This window comes from Anser anser (assembly GCF_964211835.1).
Source record: "Anser anser genome assembly, chromosome: 1".
In the NCBI taxonomy this organism is placed as follows: Eukaryota; Metazoa; Chordata; class Aves; order Anseriformes; family Anatidae; genus Anser; species Anser anser.
The window spans coordinates 82,792,426-82,809,644 of NC_139720.1; the positions used below are offsets into that span (position 1 = coordinate 82,792,426).

The 17,219-nt window shown below is 36.0% G+C and overlaps 1 protein-coding gene across 4 annotated transcripts in view; it reads right to left on the bottom strand.

Annotated features, from left to right (window-relative positions):
• ROBO1 (roundabout guidance receptor 1) overlaps nucleotides 1-17,219 on the bottom strand; it is a 697,351-nt gene that overhangs the window by 34,290 nt on the left and 645,842 nt on the right. For 3 of the 4 annotated variants that reach the window (XM_083820574.1, XM_083820573.1, XM_083820576.1), the window contains 5 exons: nucleotides 16,599-16,830; nucleotides 15,202-15,323; nucleotides 11,546-11,717; nucleotides 4,214-4,411; nucleotides 795-821 (listed from right to left, as the gene is read on the bottom strand). In XM_083820574.1, coding sequence (XP_083676700.1) covers nucleotides 795-821; nucleotides 4,214-4,411; nucleotides 11,546-11,717; nucleotides 15,202-15,323; nucleotides 16,599-16,830 — 751 coding nt within the window. The remainder of the gene's footprint in view (nucleotides 1-794; nucleotides 822-4,213; nucleotides 4,412-11,545; nucleotides 11,718-15,201; nucleotides 15,324-16,598; nucleotides 16,831-17,219) is intronic. The other variant, XM_083820575.1, reaches the window with a different exon arrangement.

Sequence of the window (17,219 nt, forward strand, 5' to 3'; positions counted from 1 at the left end):
TAGTGAATGTGTTGGATAGTATTCACTGTTGAGGAAAAGCTGCTAAACTCTCAGACTGTGGGACCGACTGAAGGTCCAGTCTACAGAACAGAAAGGCTCTCACTGAAAGTTTTGGTGGGCTATGGCTTGGCATGTGTCATGGAAATATTTCGTACATTTCCAAGCAAAAAGAAAAAGAAGTTGATTTTAAACCCACCCTGAATTTGAAATGCAGCTTTATGTAGAACAAGTTGACTGCTTAAGAGTTTCATAGCACAAATACAGTTTAAGGCAGCAAGCAAAGAAATCTGATAGCACACTTTGATTTCCTGTATCTGCCAAAGCAGGCAACTCTTAGGACACTGGTTTAATGCAGTTTCAGAGGGAAGACAACAAGCAAATGTTTCACCAACTGTATTCCCATCGGATCCCTTACAAGTCAGCATCTGGGCTCTGCTAAGTCATTCCTCCTTCATCAGAAGTGCCTTTGAATCACTAGATGCAGTGTAATGCAAGATTGAGTGTAATGCAAGATTGAGTGTAATACAAGAAGAGAGCCCAGGTTGAACTGATAGGAGCGTGCTACAAAATGGTATGCTTGCATCACATGACAAAATGGTACACACAAATGGAAAAAAAGTCTCAGCTACAAAGCAAGTATACTCTACTTAGAGAAAAAAATAATGATACCCGTCATTAACGAAATTGTTTTAAACACTTCCAAACAGATGGGCTGGTTATGTCAGAAAAAGAGAAACAGTACCATGAACGCATGCTAAAGTAACAAAGAAGGGGGGAAAAGTGCAAATATATACCTGTTGGTGTGAAGGTAAAAGACGGGACTGAAAAATCAAAACAAAATACAAACTGGTTATTAAGCTGAAGAGAGAAAGGGAAACATACCACATTAGTATAAATCTAGCAGACAGCTGAACATAAAACAAATGCAAATAACTAACCCAGTAGTTCAGTCACATTAATATAGAAATAAATTTGTGATTCAGAAAGAAGCTCGTCTCCACAGACACCACTCTGAAAAAAAGTTTGATACTTGACTATGCTCCTGAGGGGAACAACTAGTTTAACCTTTCAGTATTCCTTAATTTGATATCTTAAGGTTTTCTGAAAATCCTAGTACAAACAAAAACCCTACACTGTTAATCATTTTAGAACGCAGAATGACAAATTCCTTAACAATGCCTTATCAAGGTCCTATTGAATCTTATCTTCAGCTCACTCAGTAAGTGCTCATTATGCTGAATTAACAGGCACACTAAGTATTCAGTAAGAAAATAATAATCATATAAAGTAACAAAGACAACTGCTATTTTACTGTATCTGATTTAAGAAGGGTACCAACTCTCACTGTAAAAAAAGGCACTAAAACCTACTGCAGCAACTCATTTTTGTTTTCAGAGACGAGACTTCTAAACAGATATGATCTTCCTTAAATAATTATAAAAAAAAAAGAGGTAAAAGATATCACTAGATGTAACACCTTTCTACCTTTCAATCCATGGCTTTAAGAAGGAAAGGTTAACAAAGGAACAACGACATTGCTTGACAATCTTCATTCTTGTAGCCACTATAAATCCTCTTTGGATCAATAGGGCCCGTAATCCTAATACAGAGTGCTAGCATCTGCTCTTCCTATTAGCACATGCTCCCCCTCCTGTCGAGAAGACAGTATAGTTTTTCTACCACTGTTGGGCAGAAAAAGGTTAATATTGCCCTTTTTCCTCTAATGAAAGCAAAAAAAACCTAAGAGAATAAATAAAATATTCACTAAAAGAAACCCTCAGATGGACTGGCAAACCTGTCACAGAAAGAAAATGTTCTGGCTAAGAAAACAACCATTACTACAATTTTTGCAATAATTCCAAGGTTTTGGGGTGGGGGCTCTAGAGTGCCTTGTTGTTACAATTTAGAAAATGCTGTAGTTTCCCCCCTACTCTTTCCAAGCTAGTTTATTTCCAGGAATATGACAAAAAGCAAAAATGCTCTGATCATTTTGCCCATTTCAAGCTTCATTTATAGTACAGCTCTTTATTGTTGGAATTCCATTGTATTTTCTTTGAGCTAGGCCTTTTCACACAGTCAAATTTAATTTAGCTACATTCAAAAATACAGAACCCTAGTAACAAGCTTTCATTAAAATAGAAAGTGCACTTAAACCAGAGCTATTCAAAAGAGAATCAAGCATCTCAAAATTAATTTGCAATCACGAGGACATGAAAAAAAATCTTAAAATACTGACTAATTACTCGCCAGTGAGCTAAGTACTAATACTAGTTTAGTTTTTAAAGAATTGAGGAACAAAAGAACAGAGGTTCACCTAAATGAAATCTTTACAGCTATCACACAAAGGAACAACTTAATTCTCAGAGCTTCTATTAATAAACTCTTCTGAGTGTGTAAGAGTACTATTACAATGTGTGTGTGGGAGCAGTGAAGTATTTTAACAGATGTGAGGCCTGAAGCTAAACATAAAAATAAGTCAATAAATGCAAGACTGAAGAAAGTTTGCACTTGAAATGACGACTTGATGCACTGCAGAGTGGCAAGCTACTTTGCAATTTGTATTTCATTAAGAATAGCTTTTTTTCCCCCCCCTTGAGGAATACTTGATAATGGAGATGCATACCCTACTTTTCTGTATATTTTTATAAAAATCCACACCAAATTACACAAAAGATATTTTGTACAGATATTGAAAAACACAGCTGTTTTGAACAATGGTGGATGTCATTGAAGTAACCATTTTTAAGGACAAATTGTATGCCTTTTGCTTAATCATATGTACTGCTTGAAAGCATAGCGATGTTAGTTTGATAGAACTGTAGAAAGGCAGTATGGCAGCATGCTATTAGTAAAACAAAACAGAGCAGTCCGATACAGCAGTATGTCAAGGTTTGTCTTATCTAAGAAATCCTAGAAGAACGAAATTGAATGTGATATTTGTCCTTGATCTCTGTGGTTATAGCTCCACTAAGAGTCTAGAGCTATAGAGCTAGAGTCTACCTAGAGCTTTGATACTTTAATAGCACGTAAGACAACTGAACCCTGCAGTACTCCAAAACAATTTCCAGGTTTCCATTCACTCAGTTACTATTTTTGACACTGCTTCTTTTTCACACCAACACACTACTACTGTTTAAAAACCTTTGTGGTATATTTGCCACAAATATATCTGTCTCACCCATCACACATTCAGTCTTGAAGTGACTAAAGAATGCAGTTTCATCATGACACCTTTCAGCATAAGGTGCACCTTTTAAGCTTAGGTCTATCTCTTGATTGTCAAATATCAAAACAAAATCTCTCTTTAAAAGCAGGATCTTCCATTTTCTGATTCATTCCAGAATTTATGGTTTTCACTCCATGAGTGCCTACAAGGTATTGCTTTGAGATGTAATGAAGTGCAGCTTATTGAATTCAGCTTTAACTTCAGGACTTAATCAAAAGATTATGTATCAGGAGAAATCACATTTTTATTCTAGAAGATCTTCCAAGCAGAGATTCTAGTTTTGTTTGTCACAGAGTATAGTGTAAAGCACTGCTTGTCCACTGACAATCTGATATAAAAGGTATCGATAACACAAAAATAAAGAATGCTTTAAAACTAGTCCCACTGCTGTCATTGTAACTGAATGCAGATGCAAGATTTGATAGCCCCAGAATTCAGTCCCAGAGAAGGGCCTCACAACAGCATTTATGAAAGGGTTTTGGGAAGTATTACTGACGGTTGTGCTTTTACAAACAGCTCCTTCACCACATTCCCCACGAATATAACAAAATTCAAGAACACGCACCCAAAGCATCACTGTAATTGACACCACTGTTAGTATTCTTAGCAGTAAGCAAAAGACTGAATGAGAGGGACAACGAACAACCATCCAGTTGCTTCCTTTCCAGATGGTATACGTGTCAGGCAGTAAGAGCATATTGGAAGCTCCCAGACTTAAATCCATCTTGTACATTCCTCAATTGTATGAGTATTTTTATGAAAAGCCAATCTAGGTATTTTGCTAAACACTCATACTTTAAGGCCAGGTTAACACACTATGTAAATAACAGCGCTTTCAACATCAGCTGCTGATCCAAACTTTCTGAAAGTATTGAAACAATTTGATAATTCCTGCATCAAATCTTAAAAGAGCAAGAAACTGATGATACAGTAAATAGCCAGTAAAGAGGTATTCAACAGTTAGGTGACTGAAACAGAATATGGCACCTTTTCTGATACCAGCGTAAGTACTAGTGAGTCCATTTCGCTTCTTCCTGTGGCGATATAACCAGATGCTGAAGACCATGAGAATAATCCAACAGGCTGCACCAATTCCAGCAATAAAGGCAGGCTGTTTTACTACATCAGAAATCTGCTGGGCTAAACTGACTTGATCTTCTGAAGACACAGGGTTTCCATGAGAATCTGGAGGAAAAAAAAAAAAAAAAAAGACATCCCAAATCTCCAGTTAATCTGGATGAGCAACTGTAAAAGGCAGCATGAAAAGAACCAACAGAACTGTAGTGCTGTTCTTCAAGGCAATATGCTTAAGATTGCTTTTGAAAATCTCTTTTTATAGGTCTAGGTACAAATAGTTCAATTTTCTTACAAGACAGGTATCTCCAAATCTACTGGGTTTCGTTTGTAGTGACTGCCAAAATCAGACCACTAGATTTTTTTTTTTTTTTTTTTAATTTTAACAAAGCAACATCAGTTTGGGATAATCATTCAGAAAGTCAGCAAAAAACAGAAAGTAGACAAAACCACATGTATGAAACATGCTTCATGTGTTCTTAGGGCTCTGTGAACGTGCAGAACTCAGATACACATATGTACATTCTCATAACTGAAAATCATAGAACAATTACAAATTCAAAGTTCATTCATGTGAGGTTGATGTTGAGTGATACATTTTAATTTAGCAGTTCCTGACAGATGACTTAAATATCGTATTACAGTCGCACATACTCTTTGCAGTCTCCCATTTTGATCTCAGTTAATAAAAGACTAAATATTTAAGAGTACGTAAAGAAGTAAAAGTACAAAATAACCAATTCTGCCCACTTGACATGGATGACTAAGCTCAAGAATGACTAAAAAGGAGCTCTAAATTGGTAAAAAATAGTCAAACAGTCTCATTATTATTGGACACGCAGCTCTCTTCAAATGCTGTTTATCCTTAAAAATACTAAATTAAAATGAAGACTGGGTATTTTTCTACACATTTTAAACTTTTTTTTTCTCCTATAGAGAAAGCACCAACAATAATCAGTCTTTTGTTCTCCTTCTGTACTGTACTTTTGCAAAAACCTTCTAGGAAAGGTAATAAAAATATTCAGTTAATGAACAATGCTTTCTAACTGAAATGAAGCAACTCAAAGACAAAATACTGTCTTCCTGATTTTTTACCACTACAGTGAGTGGTTACTGGAAATTTCATTACTGCACAGAGTGAGGGCAAGAATTTGAAACCTTTACTCAGAGCGGATATTCCTTTACACATTCCACAGCTTAGTCTTTGAAATACCCATTTTTATCCTTGTGTAAATCCCATTTTTTTTTGTTTTGTTTTTTTAAATACTATGGGTAGTGACATCATATTCTGAAAGAGATTAGTGTTTTAAGGTGAAAGGTGCTGTTATTAATACTATTAATATAAACTATGAATGAAATTAACACCCATTCACTTAAAAAACAACACCTTTTCCCAAAGGACTAACCAGTGAATAGTTTATTTTATTGAGATACATCTTGTATCTTGCTGAAATAAACCTTAAAAAAAATAAAAGAGCAATACAAAAAGGGTACAAAATAACAATAAACCATACAAAAACCAAACCTCCTCTGGAAAAGGATGAATGGGAAATGGTTAAATTAATAACTTTTTTTTTTCAGTGAAGAATTTGAGATTTCAGTTTTTCTGACATACCTACTTGGCCAAGGAATCACTGCTGCCTTTGACCATTACCTTATTGGAAAATTTATTTCATATTTCAGGTCCCTGTATCTTCTGTGATCCTAATTGCACTGCCTAGCCTGAAAGTTCAGCAGGCAGACTCATTCTTTTCTTACTAATACACTCTTTGTGTCTGCTGGGTTTATAGATTTCATGCCTATTTGTGCAAGGTTAAGATGGGTTGCTTCAGATTTTATGGAGACAGCCAAGTGAAGTTCCACACAAGTGGCCACATGGGCTTAAACGTATAAAGTATACTGTGACTAATGAATTAAAACTGTCACTTTGTTTCTCATCTTTTGTCTCTTTGCAGCTGAAGTCATATTAAGATATGAAATCTTGCATCATCAGTCTGTTTTCAAAATGAGTAACTCTGCTGTTTCTATATTTTTAAACAGATATACTACCTGACATTTCTTAATGGAATAGAAAAAAGATTTCCAGACAATCCATGGTCCTGAATAGATCTAGAAGACTGATAAATGCTTTTCTCTAATCCTTTAAAAAATATATATTTTAAAAAAATAATTAAAAAAATGCAAATTTAAAAGCCAAATGAGAATGTTTTTAAAACATGTCAGTAATACAACCATAAAGAAGGACAGTACTTTTATATACACAAAATACCAAAGGATCTCTTTGTACACCTATTGTTCTAATTTGTAATTAAGATTCAACTCCTGGTATTATTTTGTTAGCTAGTACAAGCATAATAACTGCATAATAATGTTATTTGCTTTTAAGAGGCTTATGCTACACTGTATATAGGTGGATTGTCACATTACATAGGTGGAGTCGTTATATTAAATTAACTGGTATATATTTACATATATGGTGACAAGAAAAATGAGTATGTGTACATGTATATTCATATAAACAGAACGACAAAAAAGAACTTGGAAGGGCTTCCAAAAGGTCACATTTGACCCATGTCCTTCTCTTCTTATGTTCTAAAGATAGAAAGCAAGCTAGATATATAGCAAGGGGAGCAAATCTAGTTAACCCCTCATTACTGAAAAATTCCATATACAATGTGTAGGAAGCCTTTCTTTGAGAAGCGCATCTTCACTGTTTGTAACAGTTCCATGAGATCAGTCAGGAAAAAAGCTCTTGAACGAAAAAAGTACCGTTTCTTCATCCCAGGAACCTTCTGGAAGCTTTGCCTGAGATATAAATGGTTCTTAATCAACATTCCTGTTCCTGCTTGCACTCCTCAGGGAAACATGCCAAAATAATAAGTGAACATAAACATTGTAAGGCAAAGTGCATCTTACTGCCAGAGCAGCAGCCACAGCTTATAACGTACTTGAAAATGCCTCGGAGTTGTTGGAGCAGGCTGATCCCACAACTCCCTGAAACCAGCATATTATCACACTGACTCATCCCCTTGTCTTCTACCCTGAGATAAGAACCTGATCTGACTGTGCTGAAGCTCCACGTTTTAAACTTCAATAAAATCTTGTTACAATTCATGTGGAGAAGAACTGGGACCTCTAACTCTCTATGGAACACTTTCATGTAAATAATGTAAAAATCAATGTTTAAAGTGTTAAATGTTACACAAATGATTAATATAGAATCAAGATTTGAACGCCAAAGATTTAGAAAGGCAGGAAATTCCAGGTTCACAGGTGTGCAATCAACTTGATCTTTGTCCTGTATGTATACAGCCTATAGTATGGTACTTTCCAATACATCTGTCTCATTTAGTATACAAAATGTACAAACAGGAAATAGGAAGATTATATATATTTTGTGGACATTGTTAATTTTGGCAACTCAAAACAAGCAAAACACCTGGAATCTGTAACACAATGTCTGATGTTTCCTCAAATACATGTGCATGTTGCAATATGAAAATTTGGTAAAATACTACCAGGTTAAGAATACGCTGCTTTGTAGTTATGCACATTTCCAAAACTGGAAAAAAAAATACATTTTTGCAATTTAATTTTACAGCATAAAGTTTGTGAGGAGATAGCACCAAGCTAGTTTGGAAGTGCTTGCTTGAGGAAAAAAAAAATGTCCCTTTTTATCAAGTCCTTTGCAGGCCACAAGACAAAAATATCAACAAAAAGCCCACCATACAACTATCACACTGGAAGCACTTGAAAGGCTAACAGAATAATATCCCTAAAGGCATCTTAGCTACTTCACAAAGCACATCTCCTAAACAAAACAATTAGAAAAATGATTCAATGAGACGTTTGTCTATTTTGTACACTTAAGACATCCCCTAGTTGAAAAATGCACTCAACAATTATAATTGTACAGTCATCTCAATAAAAAAATGCATAGCATGTATTCATACAAATTATGCATTTATGAGTCACATTAACTGGTGTTGTGGGGCCTTTCAGAGCTGGTACCCTGAACAAAATATGTTGCAGTATGTTCCAATTTCATGACTTATCTGCCAACAAGGATATGTTATACAGCAGAGCTATCATAGGTAGCATCATGTCACTATGCAAATCTTAGCCAAGAGACTGGCAAAAACCATTTTCATCTGATAATTCTCACCTTTCTGTACAGTGCATTTTTATAATCTATGTCCTGAAGTCACATGTTGTGACAATAAAAATGTTTTATCATATTTCTCACTATGATTTTTTTTTCTCCACAGCACAGTATTATACATACAAGGATTTATAGTGAGCTGTAGAGAGTTCTTATGAAGTATGTATTTTTTCCTTAGCAGCAAAGCTCTTGTAGTCTTTTGTTACGTAAAATACCAACTTCTCAAACAAACAAAAAAATGGTTTTCTAGACCTTGGAAACCTACAGAAAGCTTTACAAGTTTTACACCTATCAAAAAAAAAAAAAATAAAACAAGAAGATGCATGATTTTTCAGCTGATCTCATGATTTTAAGCACTGAAAGGTAATTCTGAATAACAAGCAAGTATATTGTTGGCTTGTCCCAAGTGGCACTGAAGTCTAGGGTACCACAGCTCAGTGAGCTGCTTCATGTCAGCTGAGAGATGGAAAACGAAAGAGCTTTTGTACCTGTCTTTGTAACAGGTTAAGTGCATGCACAAGGTCAGTTATCACAGCTCAGCTGATGCATGGTACTATGATTGCACGCCTCAGCTCTCTGAGAATCCAATTTCTCCTGTCCTCCCCTCTTGTTCTGGAAGGCAGCCCTTGAAAGGTGAAGCTTCCTCCTGTCACACACTCGGCTGAAACCCTGCCCAGATATATTGCTCACAGTCAAGAACCTGGGAGCATCCTGCACTGCACACAGTCTCAAAAATGAGTTCGCTGCGCAAGAGAGTACACTATACTGGAGGAAAAGAAAAAAGTGTTAAATCTCTTCTTCGGACATTCTAGAGCCAGCTACAATCTAGTCTCATGTTTTTGTAAGAAAAAAAAACATTGATTTTGATGGAAAAATTCTTCAAAAAAAGTAAGTCAACATCTAAATCGCAAAGTATGTCACCTCTGACATAGTTCCAGAAAAAAAAAAAAGTAGCTATTATACTACTTCAGATATCAAGAATAATATTCCCGAAGGAATAGTTGGGATCAACAAAAGAAAGATAGAAACTAGGGAGTTGTCAGAGGCAAACACACAGTTCCTTGAGCGTATAGGTACAGGGAGTCAGGACTCTTTCAATCCTTCTAAAAGTAGCATCCTTAGTCCCTTTTCCTCCCCCTGCCTGGCCTCCCTTCTCTCTCACTGTAACCATGTTATTTATTGCTGATGAAAGGTGCCAGCTGATGACATCAACAACTTAATTTTCTTTCTTCAGAAGAGCTACCAGAAAGCTGCAGTGTCTGCTCTGCCCCACTGCTGGGAGCACATTCAACAGCTAAGAATATGAGTCTTTGCGGAGGCTGTAAGAGAACTTCTATTCCCTTTCCACAAGGTAGAGCTAGGTAAACTGGAGTCATTCATATGCCTCAAGGATTTTAGCTTGATCTGCGCTCATGAAGAGTACTCCTCTTAAGTTTTAAGAGTAATTTTCAGCAGCCTCCTGCAGTTGCCTGCTGGATGTCAGCACCGTCTAGGTAGTCCTTTGTGCTGCATTTAGCGGCATGGATCCCCTCAAGTTTCTGTTATCCCCTCCAGGTTTTTGTTATCCAATTGTAACAACCAAACCATGGGATTTTTACTGTAGTACCTGTAGATTTGGCCACACCACTTAATTAAAAGCAAGCAATAAAAAATATGAAATCAAACCCCAACCACATATATGACTCTTACCAGGCTAACGGCACACTTCTACATTTGACCACCCTCCAAAGTGTGTGATTGCTTCTTGCCTTCTAACACAGTACCAGTAAGGCCAGCAAGTTGGAAGCAGGCAAAAATCTTATCCTGACAAGAGTCTGATTTGTTTCTTTTTCCACTTGCCAAAACCCCAAAGTGATTAAGTTATGTTATAAATTACACCTTCATTTAGCATTTACATATCAGCTGAGGAAAGGGAAAAAAAATGTGATTATGAAGTCTTTGCCTTTCAACCTCTATGCTACCCTGTTATTTTACACGGCTTAATTTAAATTTTTCAAAATCCAAGCCATTCAAAAAATTTGAGTGGAAAGCTATAGGGAGCTGCAATAGGGAGCTGGTTGTAGGAAAGCACAATCCAGCAAATAATTATGACTTTTTTTCAAATATTAATTGAATATCACATAGACCATATGCAATTTAGTCTTAAAATCTCCATGTACTTGGGAATTATATACCTGCGTAAGTGAAATAAGTTAAAGATAACCTTCCTTTTAATAGTCAAGGAAATGTACATGTAATTTTCTGGAGAATACGTTACTTGTTCACTCTTGTTTTCACACACAATAATTATAGTATTTTAAATACAAAAAGTCAAATAATAAGGAATATCTACTAATGATACAAAGATAGAAAGGGATACAAATTCCAAACCAACACGATGAGTTTGCCTGTTTGTTATACATAAATTACATACTGTAATGATAAAGTAGTCTGAGACAGGCATATTGGTAAAGCATTGTATGACTGTACCTAAGGCTACTATAAATATTCTTCAGCTAATGAAAGCAAAGATGCATTTCTCCCAGATACATCCAGAAAAATGATGAAGATCTGCATTTACGACAGAGGAATGTTTGGTGTAAATGAAGTTAGGAGGTCAAAATAATTTTAAGTCATCTGTGTACCTCTTGTTCCTCTTCCGGGGTTATTTACTAGCTTTCACACATAGCTGACATTTATTGTGCCTAATGGTAGCATGCTCTTGGTTTTTCTCAGCAATAAAGAAAGATAAAATCTGATCAAGACAAACCAACTCTCTAACCAAAATTGAGCCAACACTAGTGATTCATACTCCTCTAAATGTTTTATTACACTATTCCAAAGTGTGAAATTTCACTGAAAAAATCAACAACCAAGAAACGCTGCTAAATTAGGAGACCGAAACATTTACATTGTTATAATCCTATCTTCAGGATGCAATTCTAGGACAAGTTTAAAGCCAGAAATGCCAAATCCTGCTGTTCCAGAGATCAGGTAACACTATCTATTTCACCTGTCCTGAAAGTATTTCTGGTGCCATAAAAGACAAAAGCAAGCAAACAACATTCATCAAAACCAATAGACAGAATTACCAGCAGACTTACCTAATTGGATAAACTGCGGATCACTTTTCACTCCAGGTCCTGCCCCAGTACTTGCTGCCACTTCCACGCTGTATCGAATACCAGGAACGAGGGAGGGGATGACTACAGAAAAGGTGGAACCATCTACCGTTTTGTTTATATGGTATCGACTTTCATTGCCAAGACACCAAACCTGCAGGGAAGTAACTGTATTGTATGTATAAATGTTTAAAATTCAACGGTGGAGGATAATTAGAAGGCAGGTTGACCCATTTCCTTCTGCTGGATAAAAATTTAGAATTTATCAATATTCTAAAATCTGTAGTCATGGATCACCATCCTTGGCACTCTGAATACTGGAAAGATATTTCTTGTTCCAAAGAGCAGATCCAACTACTAATATTATTTGATGGGTTTATCCTAATTCATTAAACCTATGACAACAGTGCTAATAAAACTAAGTGTTAGTAACATGGAACAAGTAAGAGTGGTCCCTTAACAAAGAAAATCATTCATATAAACCACAAAGTAACAGCATTCAGTTAAACGAACTTGCAATTCTCTTGTTCAGGAATCCTTCATCAAGCAAGGCTTTCTTTACTGAAGTGCAAGGGCAAGTCTTTCAACACGACATCACAAGAGAACTGATATCATGCTGGAATCAAAACGTTACCTTTTTTTTTTTTTGAAAATGGTAGTGAGAGGCAAGGGTTGAGTCATATATGCCATTTTCTATTGAGAGACAACAGTATGATGTCAGATTTCATTTTTGGTTGTAATTAGGACACAGGTCTTCAATTCACCATTTTACAAATGCATTATATCTAGTCACATTAAATGACTGGGAGAAACAATGTGATATTTTAATCTCCTTGGGCCTGCTCTACTTGTGTGTCAAATGTTTTTTAAGAGTATGGCTGAGCACTGAACTACTACTAAAAGTGAAGTAGCAGATTATCTAGATCTGTTAAAAAAAAATGAAGCTGTGTTGTTTTCTTTTTTGTTAATTTTCCACAGATGTACTGCTCTACAATGAATATTTATCCAGAAATTTAAATTAGTTAAATTTGGTGCCTTATTTGTAAAGAAGCAAACTTTCCTGGGAATGTCAGCACTTTTGAATCTGTGCTGATCGTGCACTGGAGGGAAGACTGTGCTTCTGACATACGGAGCTCCTGAAAGATTTACTACCCAGATAGCCGTTCTTAATCCCTTGTGCAGTTCTGCTGCTGTAGAGATTGCCATGTGAGGGAGCTAGAGTTTCCATTACAGAACAATTGCTAGGGCACTTTCCATAGACTCCTTTTTCCTGGATACCGTAAACTTTATTTCATCTTCAGGACACTCTAAGACCCTTTGTCATTCTCCGGATGCCAAGGACTGAAACAAGGCTAGCAGGACACTGTGAGGATCTGAAATATATTTTAAGCTCCTTTGAAATAGAATCCCAATGCAGCACATATAGAACTGCTTCTGTAAAGCGGGTCAGAGCACACAAAAAGAACAGAAGAGGTTCTCCTTTTTATATTCTGATATTAAATACAGACTGTTTCAGGCAGAAGTAGGTATAATTATTAGTAACACTGCTCTTAAATTCTGAAGGTCTATGAAAATGCTATTATTTAAATAAGAACTTGACAAAGTGAGGAACAAAAGATTTAAATATCTGCATTTTGACAAGTCATTTTCACAGGAATTGTTACTGCCACCTTGTACAATAGTGCATATGTGAACAATAAAAACAATTTATTATATATTTGCAACTATGCACTACTTATCTGTAAAAATGCTTTGTTCTTAGGAGCTCAATTAAATGCAGAGATCCACAAATCGAGAATGGTAAGTTAAATATCAGGTTGTTCAGTGCTTGCCAGTACTATATTTGAATGCATACCTAAACAGGTAAGTTAAAACTAAATTTTAGAATGTTATGAAGGAGGGATTCATACTCTAACAGACACATCAGTGAAGAAAAATTAGTATAACAAGGGAATTTCTAACTTCATCTAGGAATGACCTCTGCTATGGTTTGAATTCCTGGCTTTTTGTGTGTGCTACTGGCACTTCTCCAATTAAGATGGTATCCTCATTCCTATTTGTCTTATCCTTTAATTACATAGGTATATTCTTGCCTTAGAAACTCCAACCCCCAACACGCATACTTTTTTTCTGGGGGAAAAATGTGAGATAGATAAACATCAAGAAAAATAAATTTACAAGACTTCCTTTTACAAGGCTTCCTTTTTTTAAAAAAAATAAGTTAATTGTAGATCATTGTTTTTGCATTTTTAGAGAAAAATATTAAATATATACTGCTCAAATAGCAACTATATATATATTTTTCATTGTGTCTGTTTTCTGTCTATGGTGAAAAACACAAAGGAAATTTATGCAACGCACACAATAAACGTAAGAGAAATGTGCCAGTGTGCCACCTACTGCTACACAAGCACTACAAGACGGCTTTCTCTGATACATGGTAGCTTATTACCTCTGAATGTTAGAAGGTATATTAGGTATTACATCTACTTGGAAATATGAATTTCCTGACCTTTATTGTTTTCTCCTTACAACCTTAAAATTCCTCTAATGCAGTTTCTCGATGGAAATAAATCCACCTCTTCAGGTCAAGGTCTGTCTTTAAATAAAATAACTTTGCAAGTACTTTTTTTCCAATTACATTATATATCTGAAACTAAGCCACAAACAGATTTTTTCTTTTTACCATTTGACCAGTTTCTGAAAGGTGTTTTATTATTCTAAATTGACCATGACGCTTAGTGATCTCTTCCCTTTTCCATTTCTACTGAGAAAAAACAAAATAGCAGAATGAATTTTAAAGGCTAGGAATATATGTCTATAGCACAGTGTTTTACCTGAAAAAATAGCCCAGAAAATTTCATTTAAAAATTTCTCTCAATAATGCCCATATGCAGGGACTGAAACAGATGAACCTGCCACTTATTGGCTGTAAAGCTTACTTGATATACACAACTAGATATTTAAAATGTCTGTAGCTTTCTTAGGAAAAACAAGCTTAATTTAATTTGTTACATAAATTAGCTCAAAACAATTTGAACTGAAAATACAGTGTCTACTGCTACATGAAAGTCAAATAAATATTTTATAATGTACTTACAATTTGTTAAAAATTATATAGCATAATGAGAGCTGTGTTTGTGTAACAGACAAGAAAAATTCTATACGCTTAATACATTTAGTATTATGCGCTCATTCTTTACTTGAAAGTTTTCCATTTAAGTACCCAGATACAAGTAAATTACTCAGATATTAATACTGTTAATTATTATCCCTGAGCTTTTCAGCTTAGTAAACCTGTTCATATTTATTACCTTAGCCAATGTCTTTTGAGTCACAAAATGGTTCTCAAACAGGTATAGTTCCTTCTCAGCTTGTGTACGCATTTCTCAATTTATAATAAAGACAAGAAGGTAGTTTTAATTATGAGTGTTGACCCTTTGCTTTGATTTAATAGAGGCTGTATTAATTGCTTTCTACCATTTAGACAGAATTACTAAATATGGAGTTTGATCCAAAGTCATTTTGCATTCGATGTGCTCTGACTTTAACCAGTAGATGGAGCCAAGAATCCACAAACAACTTACCCGTCAGAACCCAGCCAACACTGCCAGGGGACACAGGCATGTAAGTATTACCTTATATTCTTGAACCATTCCGTTCTGGTTATCCTCGGGGGGTGGCTGCCAGGTGACCACAATTGCAGTCCCGTTCCCATCATTTTTAGTTACCGAAACACTCTGAGGTGGAGCACTGGGCGCTGTTCGTTTGGAGAAAAGGATTGAATACGTCAAATGCAACAGTGAGGGGTATTTTTTTTTTTTTTAAAGGAAAACTGGTTTCTGGGCTACACAAATACATTCATTTACTCTCCAACCTTCCTTAAGGGCAATTCTGCCCACAAGCTAAAATTATTATTACAATAATCAATGAAAATTACAAGGTAAGTGATGTGAACCTACAGCCAGGCTCCTAATTTCTGTTGCAGTCTCTCTGTAAGATAGAAAAAGACACGCAGGCCACCAGACTCTCCAAACTCAGATACCCATTACATGACACAGTCCTGAGCACTGAATTCCTTATTGGTCTCAAATCATCTCATCCAGAATCAACAGTTTTGAAAAATAAAGTCTGTAAATTGACCCTAAATAGAATGTTAAACCTTAGTTCTCTAGTGTGTAAAAATTAATGAGTAATACAAAACTTGTTAAAATCAAGACTGAATTTGTTTCCATTGACAGGTTTACATTTTGCATTTTAAATAGTCTTTCTAAAAACTGGATGCTTAGTTGATGCTTAGGATGAACATAGTTAACTACCCACAGAAATAAACCAGAGCTACACCGTATTTATACCAGGTAGGAAGAAAGAAGGCAAAAGGTATCACATCCTGCCAGAGGCACTGAAATCCCTGTTCTGATACACCGGCCACCTTGCATACTCATTATGCCTGAGATACCAGACAAGCTACAACAAAGGGAACAGCTATATGAACCTTCCCGTTTTAGCATGTGTTTGAGATGGAAATACATAATTTAGCTCACTATATCTGTTGCCCTCATTCATCTTTTCATTTTGTATTACTGATTGATCCAGATATAAAAGCTTTCTAAGAATGTGGTTTCCATTCCCTCAGCTATAGCACTTTGATGATTTCTGTGGTGTCTGCTATCTACTCAAGATAGTGATTAGTAAGTGCTTGAATCTGACAGAAGTCACTTGTGACCAGACCATGAACTCAGCAGGGAGGAGTGCACACTGCAGTGAAGATAAAAAGCACATTTCCCATTGTCTGTTGAAGGGGGGGTTTGCACATCCCTCTCTCTCTGTCTCTCACACATGGTTCTGAATATTTACTTCGATGTCACCAAACAATTCACATAATGATCAGTCCAACACAGTCTCCTCTGCTGCAGATTGCTCTTCTCAAACAGCACGCACTTCAAACAAAATCAAATAACGAACATATCAGAGAAAAGCAGGCCAGGATACTACTTCAAAAAGGAAAGATGAAGACAGTCTGGCTCCTACTTGCCTTCTTCTAGGGTTTTTGCAAATTTCACTTCACTATCTGCTCCTTGAAACTCATTAAAAAAGGGGCGGGCCTTAATTTCATAGTTTACACCTTTCTTCAGCTCTGGAATGATAACACTGTTTTTGGTTGGAGTCCTCACTTCAAAAATTAACCACTCTGACTCTCCATAGGATGCTGGTGTAGGCCGGTACAAGATTTTATATCCTTGAATATACTGGGATTGTTGGTCCACCTGGCAAAACAACAGAAAGACACCCATTTAGAACACACAACGCTTTGTTTAATAAACAGGAACTGTGGATGTTGTCTGTGACTTTAGTCCTTGAACTATCCATTTATTTTATTCAAAAGAACAAAGCTGAATGAGACACAGGCTCCTTGAATTACAGCAAATTACAGGTCTGATTCACAAGTGCATTAATCTGTTTGATGCTGGTAGAACTGCACAAGTTTCGGTAGATTTATGAAAGCATTAAAGGGGGATAGCAGAGTTGTATAATATACCCTAGCTCTGTGAAATGAACCACCTTTACATCCACGGAGAGTCTTGCCAGAATTGAAGGAACCCAGCACACACACTGCCCACCCCAATCTGCTCTGCAGAATGGGGCAAGGCAGGTG